Source organism: Hypanus sabinus, unplaced genomic scaffold, assembly GCF_030144855.1.
Source record: "Hypanus sabinus isolate sHypSab1 unplaced genomic scaffold, sHypSab1.hap1 scaffold_192, whole genome shotgun sequence".
NCBI classification, from domain to species: Eukaryota; Metazoa; Chordata; class Chondrichthyes; order Myliobatiformes; family Dasyatidae; genus Hypanus; species Hypanus sabinus.
Genome location: NW_026780014.1, coordinates 458637 through 475695, shown reverse-complemented (window position 1 = coordinate 475695; position 17059 = coordinate 458637). Strand labels below are relative to the sequence as shown.

Sequence of the window (17059 nt, the reverse complement as noted above, 5' to 3'; positions counted from 1 at the left end):
ATCAATCTGTGCAGTCTCTTTCAGGGAGCGATGAACTTGGAATCTAAGATCCCTCTGATCATCGACCCTGTTCAGGCTTTTGCATTTAACAGTGTACTGTCTCATTCATTCGACCTACCGAGCTGCCAAGATGATCATCACTAATCAAATCTCACTGAGATTTCTCAGGTCCTGTTGAATTTATTGCCAACTGCACACGTACGGGAAGGTACATGTACAGAGAAAGACTGACTTGTGGCAACATCACAGGTAAGTACATTCATATAACACACAGAACACAAATTATACGGTTCTCGGTCAGTAACGATTTGTAAATATGTTTCATATTATTAACGTTATATAAAATACACTGTGTCATGATCAATATTAAAAGGTACATTTTGTGTCAATAACAGACTTTGAAATGTTGAATTTGGTCCCTGTCTCCATTCTCCCTGTAATCCACAACCAGCTCCTTTGTTTTTGTCACAATAAGGGAGAGGTTGTTTTCTTGACACCACTGTGTCGGGGTGATGACTTCTTCTCTGTCGGCTGCCTCGTTATTATTTGAGATTAGGCCAGTCAGAGTAGTGTCGTCAGTAAATTTAATTAGCAGATTGGAGCTGTGGGTGGCGACACGTCATGGGAATACAGAGATTAAAGGAGGGGGCAAGGAGACACCCCTGTGGGATATGTGTGCTGAGGGTCAGCGAGACGGAGGTGAGGGAGCCCACTCTTACCACCTGGCGGCGATCTGACAGGAAGTCCAGGATCCAGCGTTACAAGGCCGAGGTCTCTGAGCTTCTTGTCGATACTTCACGCCTTTGTATGGCTACTGCTCTGCCCATGACTGCAAGGAACTGCAGAGAACTTTGGAGAGCAGAGAACATCGGGGATACAAGCCTCACCTCCATGGCCTCTTCCTACACTTACCCTCCCTCGGAAAAGCAGGCCTTGTACTCAAAGACCCTCACAACCTGGGCATTCTTGCTGCAAACCCGCTCCCCCATCGGGGCGAGATACAAAAGCCTTAAAGCGCGAACCACCCGGCTCAAGGACGGCTTCCTGTCTGTGGTTATAATCCAAAAGAATGATGAAATGGACTCGGCCTCACAATGTAACTCGACGTGACCCTGCACCATATGTCTATCTGTACTGCACTTTCTCTGTAGCCATAATGCTTTGTTACATTGTTGTTTTGTCATTTTCATTTTTCATTTTTATAATCTTTTTTACCAGTACATAATCTTCTACAGCTATAGAATGAAACAAGACTTCAATGGATTAATATGTATAAAATTAATAAAGCTGAAGAAAAAAAAACTAATCGTAAAATATAAAAATGGAAATTATATATAGGAAAAAGAAGGAAATAAAGAACCCCATCTAACTAGGGGGGAACCCACTAACAACAAAAAATGGAAAAAACCCATTAGGAATCAACCCCCCCGGAGCAATACGTTTAACCATCATCTAAATATAAAAATAGAATCATCAACCGCCATTTCATATTTATAAAAAAAATAAAATTGGAAGGAAACCATATAGCATAATTCAAATTAAATGATAATATTTGGCAAAGAACCCCATCTTCTCTCAAAATCGAATCGAGGATCAAAAGTTCTCCCAATTTTTTTTCAAAATAAGACATAAGATTCCTTGAGAAAACCAATCAATTAATTCAAGGGAAGAAGTCTCTTTGTATTTTAATAAAATGGCCCTTCTTGTCAATAGTGCAACAAATGCAATTACAACTAGATCTGAAGATGAAATACCCTGAATATGATGTGGAACTATACCAAATAGAACAGTCAACCTATTAGGTTGTAAATTCATTTTCAGAGCTTTAGAACTTGTTGGAAATAAAGATTTCCAAAACGATTTTAATGATGAACATGCCGGAACTTATGTGACAAAGCAGCTACTTCAGTTTTACATCTATCACAGCATTTGTCTATACTACGAAATATTTTAGATAGTCTCTCCTTTGTTAAATAATAACAGTGCACAGTTTTAAATTGAATTAAACAATGGTTGGCACATATAGAAGAAGAATTTCCGTTTTTCAAAACTCGAAGCCAATCTTCATTAACAAAGGTCATAGTAAGTTCTCTCTCCCAATCTTGTTTAATCTTTAGTGATATGTTCTCTTTTTGTAACAAAAATAAGTTATACATTCTGCCAATGGAAACTTTCTCTAAGGGATTCAATTTCAAAATGGTATCTAACAAATCAGATTCTTGTAAATGTGGAAACTTAAGTAAGAGTTGTTGTCAAAAATGTCGAAACTGAACATATTCCAAAAAATGTATGAGCGAGAGAAAATTTGTTAATTAACTCTTCAAAGGTCATCAATCGACCATCACAAAATGAATCTGTAAAAGAACGGATCCCTTTATTTTTTCCATAGGAGAAAAATGGGTCAGTTGCTGAAGGTTTATATGAAAAGTTTCGATATAAAAATCTAGACAACTGAATTGTTTCAAATTTTAAAAATTACGTAACTGAACCCAAATCCGTTGGAATAGTTTAAGAACCGGGTAAAGATTTAAATTTGGAATTTTAGAGAGCTGTAAAGCTAATGGAGCTCCTAATATTGAAGTTAACTGAAATTGTTTAACAGCTTTTAATTCCAAATCAACCCATAATGGTTTTTGTTTCTTATTAAGCCAATATAACCAAAAACATAATTGTCTAATGTTCACAGCCCAATAATACAGTCTTAAATTAGGAAGAGCAAGTCCACCATCTATTTTAGATTTTTGTAAATTGTACTTATTAATTCTTTGTCTCTTATTATTCCAAATAAAGGAAGAAATAAGAGACTCAATTTGATCGAAATTTTTTTTAGTTAAAAAGATAGCTATATCAACCAAGGCAGTAAGGGGATTTGGGTCAAATTGGACCCTAAAAAGTTGTGAAAAGGTATGGAATACTTCCCGCCAAATCTTTTCAATTGTAGGGCAAAACCAAAACATATGAATTAAAGAGGCATCAGCAGAGTTGCATTTATTACAAAGTGGAGAAACATTCGGGTAAAAACTGGAGAGCTTCTGTTTAGAAATGTAAGCTCTATGAACCACGTTAAATTGTAGAAGAGAATGACGAGCACAGAAAGATGATTTATTAACCCGTTTAAGAATTTTATTCCATCTATCATCAGAAATCTGACAATTTAGGTCATCCTCCCAAGCTCTTTTTATTTTATCAAAGAAGTCTTGTCTAGAATCAATCAACAAGTTATAGATACCGGTAATAGAACCATTTACAAAAGTGTCCTGGTAAACCTCTTCTGCGCCCACTCCAAAGCCCCGACATCCTTCCGAGAATGGGGGCGACCAGAACTGTATGAAACACTCCAGATGTGGTCTAACTAGTTCTATAAAACTGTGTTACGAACTGCAACGTTTTAGAAACGAACCAGCAGCAATAGAGTTCACAGCGGAGTCTGGTTTTGATGTTAAAACCATTCTCTTTATTAGCATCTACTTACAATATAGTAACTTAATGAAATAAAGGACAGTTAACAGTGTTATCTGTATATATGTGTAAATATAACTCCCAGACTATCGAGCCTGAGGGAACAAAGCTCAGAGTCTTGAGATAGTAAAGTAGGAAAGTTCAGTAATCCACGGAATAAATGACGCGAGAGAGATATTTGTAATCCAGGGTGAAACGTAGAGAAAAGGCCGTTACATCAAAATAACCGTCGACGAAGTTCTTATCCGCTGAATCCGTCCACATACGAGTTATCAGCGAAAGTGACCTGTCACAGGAATACCGTCTTCCAGGGGTTACCACACAACAGACCCAGGCAAGGGTTAACACAAGATATTCCAAACCCCACTCCTATGGATTATACGAAGTGACAGCCACACACATTCGTTGTGGTTCCGTGTACCGATGATCAACCCACTCTTGTGGGCCGAGGAGAATTTCAACCCTCAGCTACGACTAACTGAAGCGATCAGCTTTCCCAGTCTCTCTCTCTTTCTCTCTCTCTCTCTCTCTCTCTCTCTCTCTCTCTCTCTCTCTCTCTCTCTCTCTCTCTCTCTCTCTCTCTCTCTCTCTCTCTCTCTCTCTCTCTCTCTCTCTCTCTCTCTCTCTCTCTCCTCTCTCTCTCTCTCTCTCTCCCTCTCTCTGTGTGACTGACGTCACAGTCCCGCCTCACTCAGGCACTTAAAGCGACATTCACAGTGAACGAATCTGCGGTCTCGCAACACAATGCTCCACTAAATTCTGACAGCAGGCTAGCGAGTGAAACTTCGAGTCAGAAACCAAAGTGTTGCCAGCCTGAGTCAGGGCTTTGGGGCTCCAGAGAGAGATGGGGTCTAGAGTTTAAGAGGAGGAGGAATCAAACCAGCAGGATGTGGCTACAAAAGAAAGATCAGAAACATTTGGAAACTGGTTGACCTAAAGAAATGTGGTTAATTTCTGCAAAACTCTGGTGGAAATCAACAGATCCGGAAGCAAATGTGGAGAGGAATAAATGGACAAAGTTTAGGCCGCGCCGCTTCTGCACGCTTAGGCTGTGTACTCCGCTGCTTAGTTGCTGCTTGAACTACAGAATTCCTCCAGCATTGTGTGTGTGTGCGTCGCTGTATTCCCAGCAACTGCAGAATCTCCTGTGTTTTATAACTGCATTTTACTTTGGCATCTGATACACGTTGATATTGAGTATATTGTTTATGGGAGCCGCTTTCTGCGTTAAAACAGCTGCAGCATTTTCTATACACACACGAAAAAAATGAGGTATGTATATTGAAACAGTGCCTGCAGAAATCGTTAATGGCAGTGTGACTACCCATAAGGCAGTGCATTTAAAATTTCGCTTACTCTGAAGCACCGAACAAATGCGCAAGCGTCAGGGTTGATGACGTCCCCAAGTATCACGCATGCGCACAGTGCACAGAAGGCCTTGCAAATACCAGGTGCAGGTAAGAGCGATCCTCTACGTTTTTAAATAATCAGCGACTGAGGGACGATTCCTGTGAAATCCGGACACCGTTAACCGCAATCCCGGGACTGTCCTGCTCTCTCCCCGCTCTCTCAGCCCCACGATCCGTACACGGGCCCCGGGGAGCTACCGGCTGATGAGGGAATGGGAACCGATGGATCTCTCAGATAGAGCTGAGCTCCAGCTATCTAAATGCAAGGATCAGGAACTCAAAGAAAGGGAACAAAATCTTTACATCACCAGTTGAGAAAATCACCTTTGTTCTTTCCTCAATCACAAACAAGGGAACATCTTCAGATGCTGGATTGCATCTGGATTGCTGGCAACACAAATTGCTGGATGAACTCAGCTTTAGTACACTTTTCCATAGATGCTGCCTGGCCTGCTGAGTTCCTCCAGCATTTTGTGTGTGTTCTTGTTCTGGACTTTTCTGCCGGTGAGAATATGTTTTGTCCCATTCTCTTTGGGTACATAATGATATCAAACAACTTTGTCCTGGGCAACAAGTAACTTTCACATCACAAATGTGCCGGACTCCAATGAGACAGACTACTGCCCTTCCCTTCATATTCATTGGCTTTACCATCACTGTAAGTCACTTGGGGGAGACTTCAGGGAAAATATTTATGTAGAATACAGAAACTGATGATACCTGTGTGCATTGTTGGTGATGAAAAATTGCTGGAGAATTTGCAAGTTGGAAGAAGTGGAGTTATATTTGGAAATCTGACTTTTCAAACATAATTTAGCAAGCAAACCACATATGGACAGTATGCAAAAGCTTTGTTGAGAAAATCCTTCATTTCCGGTTACAAGCCTGCTACATAGGTTGTGTGAGAGTGCAGATGAACTGGACTGAACCCAGAGGAGATCAAAGTTCCTATTGACAGTGATTTGCTAGCTCATAAGATGAACACCTCTCTGTATAAAACTCACTGTGCACATATTGTCACTGGCAACAAAATGCACAGTACAAGATTTATGTGCACACTGGTTATTCCAAATTAGAGGAGATATTAGAGGGAAGGAGGGGAGACATCCAGTGTCCCTGATGCCTTCACTGACAAGATGTGCATCCAGCTGCAGCTTGTAACCCTGCACTTTAAGGTGTTGGAACTTGAGGTAGATGAATTCCACATCATCCGGCAGTTGGATGTGGTGATGGATGTGACATGAAGTGAGGTGAGTTGCACCTAAGGTGCAGGGCACAGGAAACTGTGTGAGAGTCAGGAAGGGGAATGCGGTTAAATGGTCATCATTGAATAATCTTGTGGCCATCCCCCACAACAACAGGTAGACCACTTTAGAAAGTGTTGTGGGGAGAATTAACTGGCAGAGGAAAATCAAAGGGGTGATAGGGGATTCGTTAGTTAGGGGGACAGAACAAAAGGCGACTAATATCTTAGGCTTGCTAGATGTAGCGTGGTGTGGGGGGGGGCGATATGATTAAAATAAGTTGTAGGGGGAATGAGAGCCAGAATGACAGAACAGATAGTGGAGAGGGTGAATCGAATTGCATTGACTTTATTGCATAAATACTTCATAAACATGAGAGGGAGAAAACTACATTACATCTCCTTCTAAATCTGCAATGTGTAATTTATAGTAATTTATAATAGATAGTTTGTACATAGGACAGTCAATATAACATCGAAATGCAATTGTATCTGCATGAATTAATCAGTTTGATGACCTGGTGGAAGATGACGTCCCAGGGCCTGTTGGTCCTTTTGCTGTGATACCGTTTCCTGGATGGTAGCAGCATGAACAGTTTGTGGTTGTGGTGAATTTGGCTCCCAATATCCTTTGGGCCCTTTTTACACACGTGTCTGTGTAAATGTATTGAATGGCAGAAAGTTCAGAACTACGGATGCGCTGGGCTGTCCACACCACTCTCTGCAGGTTCCTGTGATTAAGGGAAGTACAGTTCCCATACCAGGCAGTGATGCAGCCAGTCAGGGTGCTCTCAATTGTTTCCCTGTAGAAAATTCCTAGGATTTCGCCCCATCCGGAACTTCTTCAGCCATCTGAGGTGGAAGAGGTGCTGCTGTGCTCTTTTCACAACACAGCCGGTATGTACAGACAATCTGAGATGCCTGGTGACGTTTATGCTGAGGAACTTAAAGCTGTTCACCCTCTCAACCGCAGATCCAATGAAGTCAGTATCAACCGCAGATCCAATGATATCAGCCTGTCTCCATTCCTCCTGTCATCCACAATCAGCTCCTTTGTTTTGGTGACAGTGCGGGAGAGTTTGTTTTCTTGACACCAGTCAGAATAATTGCTGGCAGAGTCAGCAATGAAATGGTTGAGCCTGGTGCGATGAATGTGCTGAGCTGTGTATGTCACAATGCAAGAAGCATCGGAGGAAAGCCAGATGATCTCAGGACAGGGAATTATGATATTGTAGCCATTATTGGGACTTGTTTACACCCAACAGTCTGAGGAATTTAGAGGAACAAATTTGTAGAGAGATCACAGACCATGCCAAGGAACAAAGGATAATTCAGTAAGTGATTTTAAGTTTCCATATATTGACTGGGACTCCCATACTGTAAAAGGACTAGATGGAGTAAAGTTTGTCAAATGTGCCCTTAGTACGTAGAATTCCCGACGTAGAAGTGTGCAATAAGCTGTTAGGAAATGATCCAGGGCTGCTGACAGAATTTAGTAAACATCGTACCATGAGATTCAACGTAAAGATGGAAAAAGAGGGGTCTGGACCACGGGTTGAGATTCTAAATTGGAGAACGGTCAATTTTGATGGTATCAGAAAGGATCTGACAAGTGTGGTTTGGGACAGGCTGTTTCCTGGCATCGGAGTATTTGTAAGTGGGAGGCCTTCAGAAGTGAAATTTTGAGGATATAGAGCTTGCATGTGCCAGCCAAAGTAAAAGTTGAAAGGTGACTGGTCTAGGGAACCTTGATTTTCAAGAGAAATTGAAGTCCCGGATATTTTGTTCCTCTAAAAGCCTCAGAATGTTGGGTGCTACTGAGATCCATTAATGACTACAAATCACAATTCCACACACTGAGCTCATCTGACTTTTTTGTTGTCGTCTTCTGTTAGGTTCTAAAAGCTTCTGAATAGTTTTTGCTCCTTTGTTTGCCCTCTGTTTGACTTTTATGTTGGCTCTGGCTTCTCATTCCAGCCACTGTTGTGTCCTCAATGTTTACAGTTCTTTGGGATATATTGATCACTCAGCTCTTGCTTGCATTTGCCCTATCTATACTCTCATGGTATTCTGTACTTCTAACAAGTCGTCCGTCCAATGTATAATTTCTTTGTGTACGTTTGGAGCCTTTTTTAGGTGCATATGATGATGAGGGGCATTGATCGTGTGGATAACCAGAGGTTTTTTTCCCAGGGCTGAAATGGTTAACACGAGGGGCATAGTTTTAAGGTGCTTGGAAATAGATACCGAGGCAATGTCAGGGGTAAGGTTTTTTTTTACACAGATAGTGGTGGGTGCGTGGAATGTAAGCCAGCAGTGGTTGTCAAAGCAGATACAATGGGGTCTTTTAACAGCCTCTTGGATAGGTACTTGGAGCATAGAAAAGTAGAGGGCTGTGTGCGAGGGAAATTCTAGGCAGTTTCTTGAGTAGGTTACATGGTCGGCACAGGATTGTGGGCCTACGAGCCTGTAGTGTGCTGTAGATATCTCTGTTCTTACTTAATTATCTCTGCTAGGGCCCCTACAATTTCTGCTCTTGCCTCCCACAGGGTCTGAGGGAGCTCCTTGCCATACCCTGGAGATTTATCCACCCTAATCTGCCTCAGGATGGGAACCACCTCCTCTACTTTAGTGTGTACAGGGTCCACAATGTTAATGCTGCTTTTCCACACTTCCATTGACTTTGTCTCCCATTTGCTGAGGAAACAGAGATGAAAGAAAATAAGGAGCTCCCTCTCTGCTTTGTTTCCACACATGGATTGCCACGCTGGTCTTCCAGATGACCAACTTTCTCCCTTGCAATACTTTTGCTCTTAATCTATCTCTAGAATCCCTTAGGATTATCCTTCATCTTTTCTGTGAGGGCAACCTCAGAATCAGAATCAGACTTTAATCGCCAAGTACCTGTACACACACAAGGAATTTACTTCCAGCAGATGTTGCCTCTCTGCTCATAACAATAATAATGATAAATATAAATGAAAATATAGATTATACATACAGGTAGTGCAATCCAAGTAATAGTTAGCTGACAGTTAACTGGCAGTCAACTGTTCAGCAAAGTGAGCGCAGTAAGGAGAAAACTTCTCCAGTGCTTATTAGTCTTAGTCTGGAGGGATCTGAAGTGCCTACCAGACGGAAGCAGTTCAAACAGTCCATGCGCAGGATGGGAGGAGTCCTTTATGATGTTCCCCGCCCTCTTCTTCAACCTGGAAGAGTACAGGTCCACAATAGAGGGCAGGGAAGCTCCAATGATGCGCTCGGCATCTTCTTTTAGCCATCCTGATTTATTTCTTATAGCACAGAACACTAGAGGGGAATTCTAGGCAGATTCTAGAGAAAGTTACATGGCTGTCACAACATCTTAGGCTGAATGGCCTGGAATATGCTGTAGATTTCTATGTTGAACAACCAATTAACTTCTCTTCTTTAACCTGTGCAGGGTCCATGATTTTAATGCGGCTTTTCCACACTCCCATAGAATCTTTGTCCATCTCCTAATAAATAGAGATGAAAAATTATTTAAGATCTCCCCCATCTGCTTTGGTTCCACACGTGGATTTGCCATTCCGGTCTTCCAGAGGACCAACTTTGTGCCTTGCAATGCTTTTGCTCTTAATCTATCTCTAGAATCGCTGAGGATTATCCTTCATCTTTTCTGTGACAGCAACCTCATGCCTTCTTTTAGCCATCCTGATTTATCTCTTATGTGTTCTCTTGCATTTCTTATACTCCATAAGAAACTGCCTGTTGATCCCTGTTATGCAATTCCATTTTGTGCTTCACCAGGGTCTCAATATCTCTTGCAAACCAAAGTTCCCTACATTTTCTATCTTTACCTTTTATTCTGGCAAGGAGATACCCCTTTGTACTTTCAAAATTTCGCTTTGAAGGCCTCCCATTTACCAAGCACACCTTTGCCATAAAGCAGCCTGTCCCAATCCACAGTTGCCAGATCCTAGTGTTGATTCCAGGTGTGGATCCATGTCCTGAACACATCCACCTTTCCTATGCTGCTCCTTGTATTGAAATATACAGGGCTCAGCATATTCACTGCACCATGCTCAACTTTTTCATTCCTGTCTTTGAGGACTGAACAACATCTGTCTCCACAACCTCTCCACTACCTGTTCTGTTATTCAGGCTCCCATTCCAACTTTCGTTTAACCATCCTTATCCTCACCTCCCAGCATGCAGCTCTATCAGCCCTTTGGCTTTCTGCTCCCAGATCGATAAAAAGGAGGTACAGGCAGATAGGAACAAATGGAGTACTTATGAAATACAGGAAATTCAAGTGAACACTTATGAAAGAAATAAAAGAAGGCATCAGGTTGCCCCAGCAGACAAGGTGAAGGAGAATCCTTAGGGATTCTGCAGATATGTTAGTAGCAAAAAGATTGCAAGGGAAAAAAAATTAATCGTCTGCAGGATCAGAATGATAATCCATATGAGGAGACAAAATAGATGTGGGAGATTTATTTTGCATCCGTATTGACTCAGGAGATGGACACAGAGTCTGTAGAAGTGAGGCAAAGCAGCATCAACTTCATGGACCCTGTACAGATTACAGAGGTGGAGGGGTTTGCTGTCTTCAGGTAAATTAGTGTGGATCAATCCCCAGGGCCTGACAAGTTGTTCGCTAGGATCCTGCGGAGGACAAGTGCCAAAACTGTACGGGCACAAGGACAGATATTTAAATAATCTTAAGTGGCAGGTGAGGTACTGGAGGATCGGAGGACAGCCAATATTGTTCTGCTGTTCAAGGAAGGCTCTAAAAATAAACTGAGAAATTGCACATTGGTGAGCTTGACATCAGTAGTGGGAAAGGTCTTGGAATGTTATGTGCAGGAACCCGATATATAAGTATTTGGATCGATGTGGACTGATTAAGGATAAACAGCGTGCATGGTAGGTCATGTCTAACCAATCTTATAGAGTCTCTCGAGGAAGTTATCAGGGAAATGGATGAAGGCAAAGCAGCAGATGTTGTCCACATGGACTTTAGCAAGGCACTTGACAAAGTCTCATATGGGAGGTTTGTCAAGAAGGTTCGGTCACTCAGCGTTCAAGATGAGACAGTAAATTGGATGAGACACCATCTTTGGGAGAAGCCAGAGTGTGGTAGCAGATGGTTGCCTCTCTGACTGGAACCTGCGACTAGTGGTTGCCACAGGGATCAGTGCTGGATCTGATGTTGTTTGCCATCTATATCAGTAATCTGGATGATAGTGTGGTTAACTGGATCATCAGATTTGTGGATGACACCCAAGATTGGTGGTGTAGTGGACAGTGAGGAAGACTATCATGGCTTGCAGTGTGATCTGGACCAGCTGGGAAAATGGTTTGAAAAAGGGAAAATGGAATTTAATGCAGACCAGTGTGAGTTATTGCACTTTGGTATGACCTACCAAGGGAGGTCTTTCACAGTTACTGGTTGGGCACGGAGGAGTGTTGTAGAAGAAAGGGACCTGGGAGTACAGGTCCTTAATTAACTGAAATTTGTATCACAGTCAGATAGAGACAGAAAAAAAGATTTCAGCCCAATGGCCTTCATGAACCAAAGTACTGACAACAATAGATGGATTTTATGTTCACTTGTAGAAGACATTGTTGAGGCCTAATTTAGAGTATTGTGTGTAGTTTTGGTCACCTGCCTACAGGAAAGCTGTAAAAGAGGTTCAGAGAGTTCAGAGAAAATTCACAATAAAGTTGCCAGGTCTGGAGGACTTGGGTTATAAGGAAAGATTGAACAGGTCCAGACTTTATTCCTTGGAATGTAGAAGATTGAGGTGAGATTTGATTGTGATAGAGAGCATAGATAGTGTAAATGCAAGCTGGCTTTCTCCACTGAGATTGGGTGGGACTACAACCAGAGGCCAAGGGTTAAGGGTGAAAGGTGAAATGTTATGTGGAACATGAGGGGAAACTTCTTCACATAGACAGTCATCTGGGTGTGGAATGAGCATCCAGCACGACTGGTGCATGCGAGATCCATTTCAACATTTAAGAGGTTTGTGTAGGTACCTGGATGGTAAGGGTATGGGAGTGGGCAATTTAAATAGTTCGGCATAAACTAGATGGCCCAAAGTGCCTGTTTCTGTGTTGTAATTTTCAATGACTGTGACAAAAACCTGAAATAATACAAAAATTCACTCTAAATCCTTTTTAACAGATGTGCGGACCAACCATTCATCTCAGCAGGAATTTTTTATATGGTGTTAAAACTGTGGCATGTTAAGTTAATAATACATAAAAGAAAATCACAGTTGCACGTCAAGAAAGACTATATGTGAGAGACTGTTTCAGTTACTGTGGGGCCAGGCACCCATGCAGCTCAGCAGGAGGAGGTAATAATACCAATGGAGAGAGTCAAACTGAGCGAGGGTTCAAATTGGAGATGGCCAAAAGCCCCATTCTTATAGAGACAGGAAGAGCATCAGAGAATTGATGGTCATTCCAGATACCAGCACTCTGCCCAGTCAGGAGATGATATCTCTGTCCAGCTTGTTTTGAACCTCACTGTAACAGTGTGATACCAGATCAAACCTTGGCAACTCAAGTAATCTCATCTGAAATGTTGTCCTACACCCATTGATGGATTTTGCAAATCTTTTTACAGGTTAAATACAAGAAGGAATTTGTCTCCAGGAAGCTCAAACATGACATGCCAGTTTTGCTGTCTCTGTCTAGATATTTAAGAAGTGGAGCAAGGGATTCAATTGACCATTCTTCATGCTCAGAAAGTGGGGACAGATTCACTCGGTTAACTGACCAACTGGCATGTCCGTCATTTTACACAGGAGAAAGGCCATTCACCTTCTCAGACAGTGGGAATGGATTCACTCGGTCATTTCAACTGAAGGTACATTAGCAAGTTCACACTGGGCAAGGGCATTCACCTGTTCTGTGGGTGAGAAAGGATTCACTCAGTTTTCCCACCTGTGGACACACCAGTCAGTTCACACCAGGCAGAAGCTGGTCATCTGCTGAATTTCTGGGAAAGGATTCACTCAGTCTTAATGGCTCACCAGGGAGTTCACATCAGGGAGCGGCCATTCACTTGCTCAGTCTGTGGGAAGAGATTCATTAAATCATCCCACCTGCTGAGTCATCAGCGAGTTCACACTGGGGAGAAGCCGTTCACCTGCTCAGAATGTGGGAAGGGATTCTCTGAGTTATCCAACCTACAGAATCATCAGCGAGTTCACACTGGGGAGAAGCCATTCACCTGCTCAGAATGTGGGAAGGGATTCACTCAGTCATCCCACCTGCAGAGACACCAGCGAGTTCACACTGGGGAGAAGCCGTTCACCTGCTCAGACTGTGGGAAGAGCTTCACTCACTTATGCAACCTACAGAATCATCAGCCAGTTCACACTGGGGAGAGGCCATTCACCTGCTCAGAATGTGGGAAGGGATTTACTCAGTCATCCAGCCTACTGAGTCATCAGCGAGTTCACACTGGGGAGAGGCCCTTCACCTGCTCAGAATGTGGGAAGGGATTCACTCAGTCATCCCATCTGAAGGTTCATCAGCGAGTTCACACTGGGGAGAAGCCATTCATCTGCTCAGTCTGTGGAAAGGGATTCACTGATTCATCCACCCGGCAGAAACATCAGCGAGTTCACACTGGGGAGAAGTCGTTCACCTGCTCAGAATGTGGGAAGGGATTCACGGATTCATCCTGCCTACTGGTACATCAGCGAGTTCACACTAGGGAGAAGCCGTTCACCTGCTCAGAATGTGGGAAGGGATTCACTCAGTCATCCCACCTGCAGAGACATCAGCGAGTTCACACTGGGGAGAAGCCATTCAAATGCTCAGAATGTGGGAAGAGATTCACTCAATCTTCCACCCTACAGGCACACCAGCGAATTCACACTGGGGAGAAGCCATTCACTTGCTCAGTCTGTGGGAAACAATTCACTCTGTCATTCCAACTACTGAAACACCAGCGAGTTCACACAGGGGAAAGGCCGTTCGCCTGCTCAAAATGTGGGAAGAGATTCGCTGGATCATCCAACCTACAGAGACATCAGCAAGTTCACACTGGGGAGAAGCCGTTCACTTGCTCAGTCTGTGGGAAAGGATTCACTCAGTCGTCCCAACTACTGGCTCACCAGTCAATTCACAATGGGGAGTGGCCATAGTTATGAATCCCCGGGTTTCGTTTGCTGTGGGCTGTCATTTTAAGAGAGAGCGAGAGAGATTAAGAAGGTGAATCAGTCCGACTTGCAGCTTGTTTACATTGCTCGCAGCTTGTTTCCTTTTAACCAAGGACACAGACAATCAGAGTCAGACGGAGACGAAGGAGGAAAAATGGAAGGATCGAAACCAGGGAACTAGAGGCCAAGGGTCACTGTTTGGAACTTTCCTATGCCCACAAGGGTGGGTTAATTATCGATTCACCATACATCGTATGTGTAGTTGTCACCGCGTTTGATCCATAGGAGTGGATCTGATTTGTGGTGTCCTATGAAGACCACAGATGTGTTAACCCTTCCCTGGGTGTGGTGTGGTAATTCACTTGAAGATGATACCGCTTGTGACAAGTCACTTTCGGTGATAAATCTTATGAGGGTTTGGAATGACGACAAATAAAATCGATAGCGACTGTTGTGTGGTTTTACCACCATGGAACCTGTGGAATTCAACATAATTGCCTTCTCTCAACATTTACCCTGGATTACAAATATCTCTCTCATCACCTGAACTTTCATACTTTGCTATCTCAAGAATCCAAGCCTTGTTTCTCCAGAGCTCAATAGTTTGGGAGTTTTATTTAAACACATATATACACATAACATTGTTAACTTTTGTTTATCTTGCATAAGTTACTATATTACAAGTAGATTCTAATAAAGATAGTTTTAACATTAAAAACAGACTCCAGGTATAGTCTATTGCTGCTGGTTCATTTCTAAAACGTTATGATTCGTAACAAAATTGGGGCCTGCATCCAGTATATGAACAGATTTGGGGGCGTATTCATTAATGATCAATTTCATCCCTTTTCATTTATTGGTGTGTGGAAAATCAGCAGCAATGGATGCTGACCAACCTCTGAGGCATTAGAGGATGCCAGAAGGATTGAGTTGTTGAGACTTGCTAGAAGGTTAAAACTTGCTAAGGTGAAATTGACAATGAGGAGGGCACAGATGCAGAGGATAATAGCTGAACATTATGTATCTGAGGGTGTGTTTAAAATGGAGGAGTTGGAGGTGTTTCCTGAAAGTAAACCTAGTGAGCTTGAGCTCCAGTACAAGTGAGAAAAATTAAACTGGAGGCTGCGGAAAGGCAGAGGCAGTTTGAGGCTAGAGAAGCAGAAAAAAACAGAGAAGAGGCAGAAAAATAGAGGGAGGAAACAGAAAGACAGAGGCTGTTTGAGCTGGAAAAGATAAAGAGGTTGCAGCAAAGGAGTCCAGCGTTTTTCTCTGGTGATAAATTTGAGGCCAGTTGGGAAGTTAAATTGGTCCCTCCATTTGACGAGGCAGAGATTGATAAATACTTTCAGCATTTTGAGAAGGTTGCTCAGAGTTTAAAGTGGCCAGAAGGGGTTTGGCTTATTCTCTTACAAAGTGTAATTAAGGGGAAGGCTCAGCAAGCCTATTCTGCTTTGACAGTTGATGAAGCAGCTGATTATGACATAGTGAAACAGGCTGTGCTCAAAGCTACGAGTTTGTCCCAGAATCATACAGGCAAAAGTTTAGAAATTTGAGGAAATCCGTGAACCAGACTTTTATGGAATTTGCTTATGAGAAGATAGTGTGTTTTGACCGCTGGTGCACATATAAAAATGTGAATGATGATTTTAACAGCTTGAAAGAGTTGGCTTTAATTGAAGAATTCAAAAGGTGCGTCCCTGATGACATAAAGAGATATTTAGAAGAAAAGGATGCTGCCACTTTGCAGGAGTCTGGGAAACAGTTGAAGGAGAAATATTCTGGTCTTACTTGTTACTATTGTAAGAAAGCTGGACATGTGATGGCTGATTGTTCAGTCCTGAAGATGAAAAAGGAAAATGAGGCAGTCCCAAATGCCCGTGGTCAGTATGTTGAAGCACCTATAAATCCGTAGGGTCCTGAACATTCTATTGAGGCTCAGTTAAGGTCTGAGAGGTCTGACCGAGTTAAGAAGGGATTAGATCATTTTATGTCAGATGGGTTTGTATTAGTAAAGGAAGGGTCAACCCCGGTAACAGTGAACATTTTTTGAGTTACTGGGGCTTCTCAGTCACTTATATCAGACAGTGTTCTAAAGTTTGGTGATGATTCTAACATTGGTGAGGTAAATCTTATTAAAGTCATTCGGGGCGACATGGTTTCCGTGCCATTGCACAAGGTAACTTTACTGTCAGGGTTCGTTTCAGGACCTGTTAAGATCAGATTATGCTCCAGTTTACTGGTGGAAGATGTTAGTTTGCTGTTAGGGAATGACCTGGCAGATTGTAAAGTTGTTCCTGCAGTGCAGTTGACAACTAACCCAACCACTGACGAGCCACAGATGGATTTTAACATTTATCCTTCCTGCACAGGAACTCGAAGTATGGCTAAAATGTCTGCCGATGCGGGAGAGCTTACAGCAGAACAGAACCTAGACCCTGAGATTGAAGCTTTAAAAGAAACAGCCCTCTCAGATGATGAGACTAAGAAAGTGCCAGCAGGGTGTTACTTCAAGGATGGTGTGTTAATGAGGAAGTGGAGGCCACCTGCTATACCAGCGAGTGAGGAATGGGAAATTGTTCACCAAGTTATAGTTCCTTAAGTTTATAGGGCTGAAATTTTAACTTTGGCCCACAGTATACCCTTAGATGGCCATTTTGGAGTGAGTAAAACGGTAAACAGGATTACGAAATAATTCTACTGGCCTAATCTGTGGAAAGATGTTACGAGCTTTTGCAGAACCTGTCACACTTGTCAAGTTGTGGGTAAACCTAATTAGGTCACCC

At 42.5% G+C, this 17059-nt stretch overlaps 1 protein-coding gene across 2 annotated transcripts; it reads left to right on the top strand.

Moving 5' to 3' along the window:
• Positions 1-4871: 4871 nt before the first annotated feature.
• On the top strand, positions 4872-15060 carry LOC132387488 (zinc finger protein 235-like). 2 transcript variants are annotated; one of them, XM_059959856.1, is made up of 2 exons: positions 4872-4916; positions 12731-15060. In XM_059959856.1, exon 2 carries the CDS (start codon positions 13131-13133, stop codon positions 14259-14261), a length of 1131 nt encoding a protein of 376 aa, XP_059815839.1. In that variant the 5' UTR covers positions 4872-4916; positions 12731-13130; the 3' UTR covers positions 14262-15060. The 2 variants fall into 2 exon arrangements, with proteins under 2 accessions (XP_059815839.1, XP_059815838.1); XM_059959855.1 differs by lacking the exon at positions 4872-4916 and adding an exon at positions 5887-6118.
• Positions 15061-17059: the final 1999 nt, after the last annotated feature.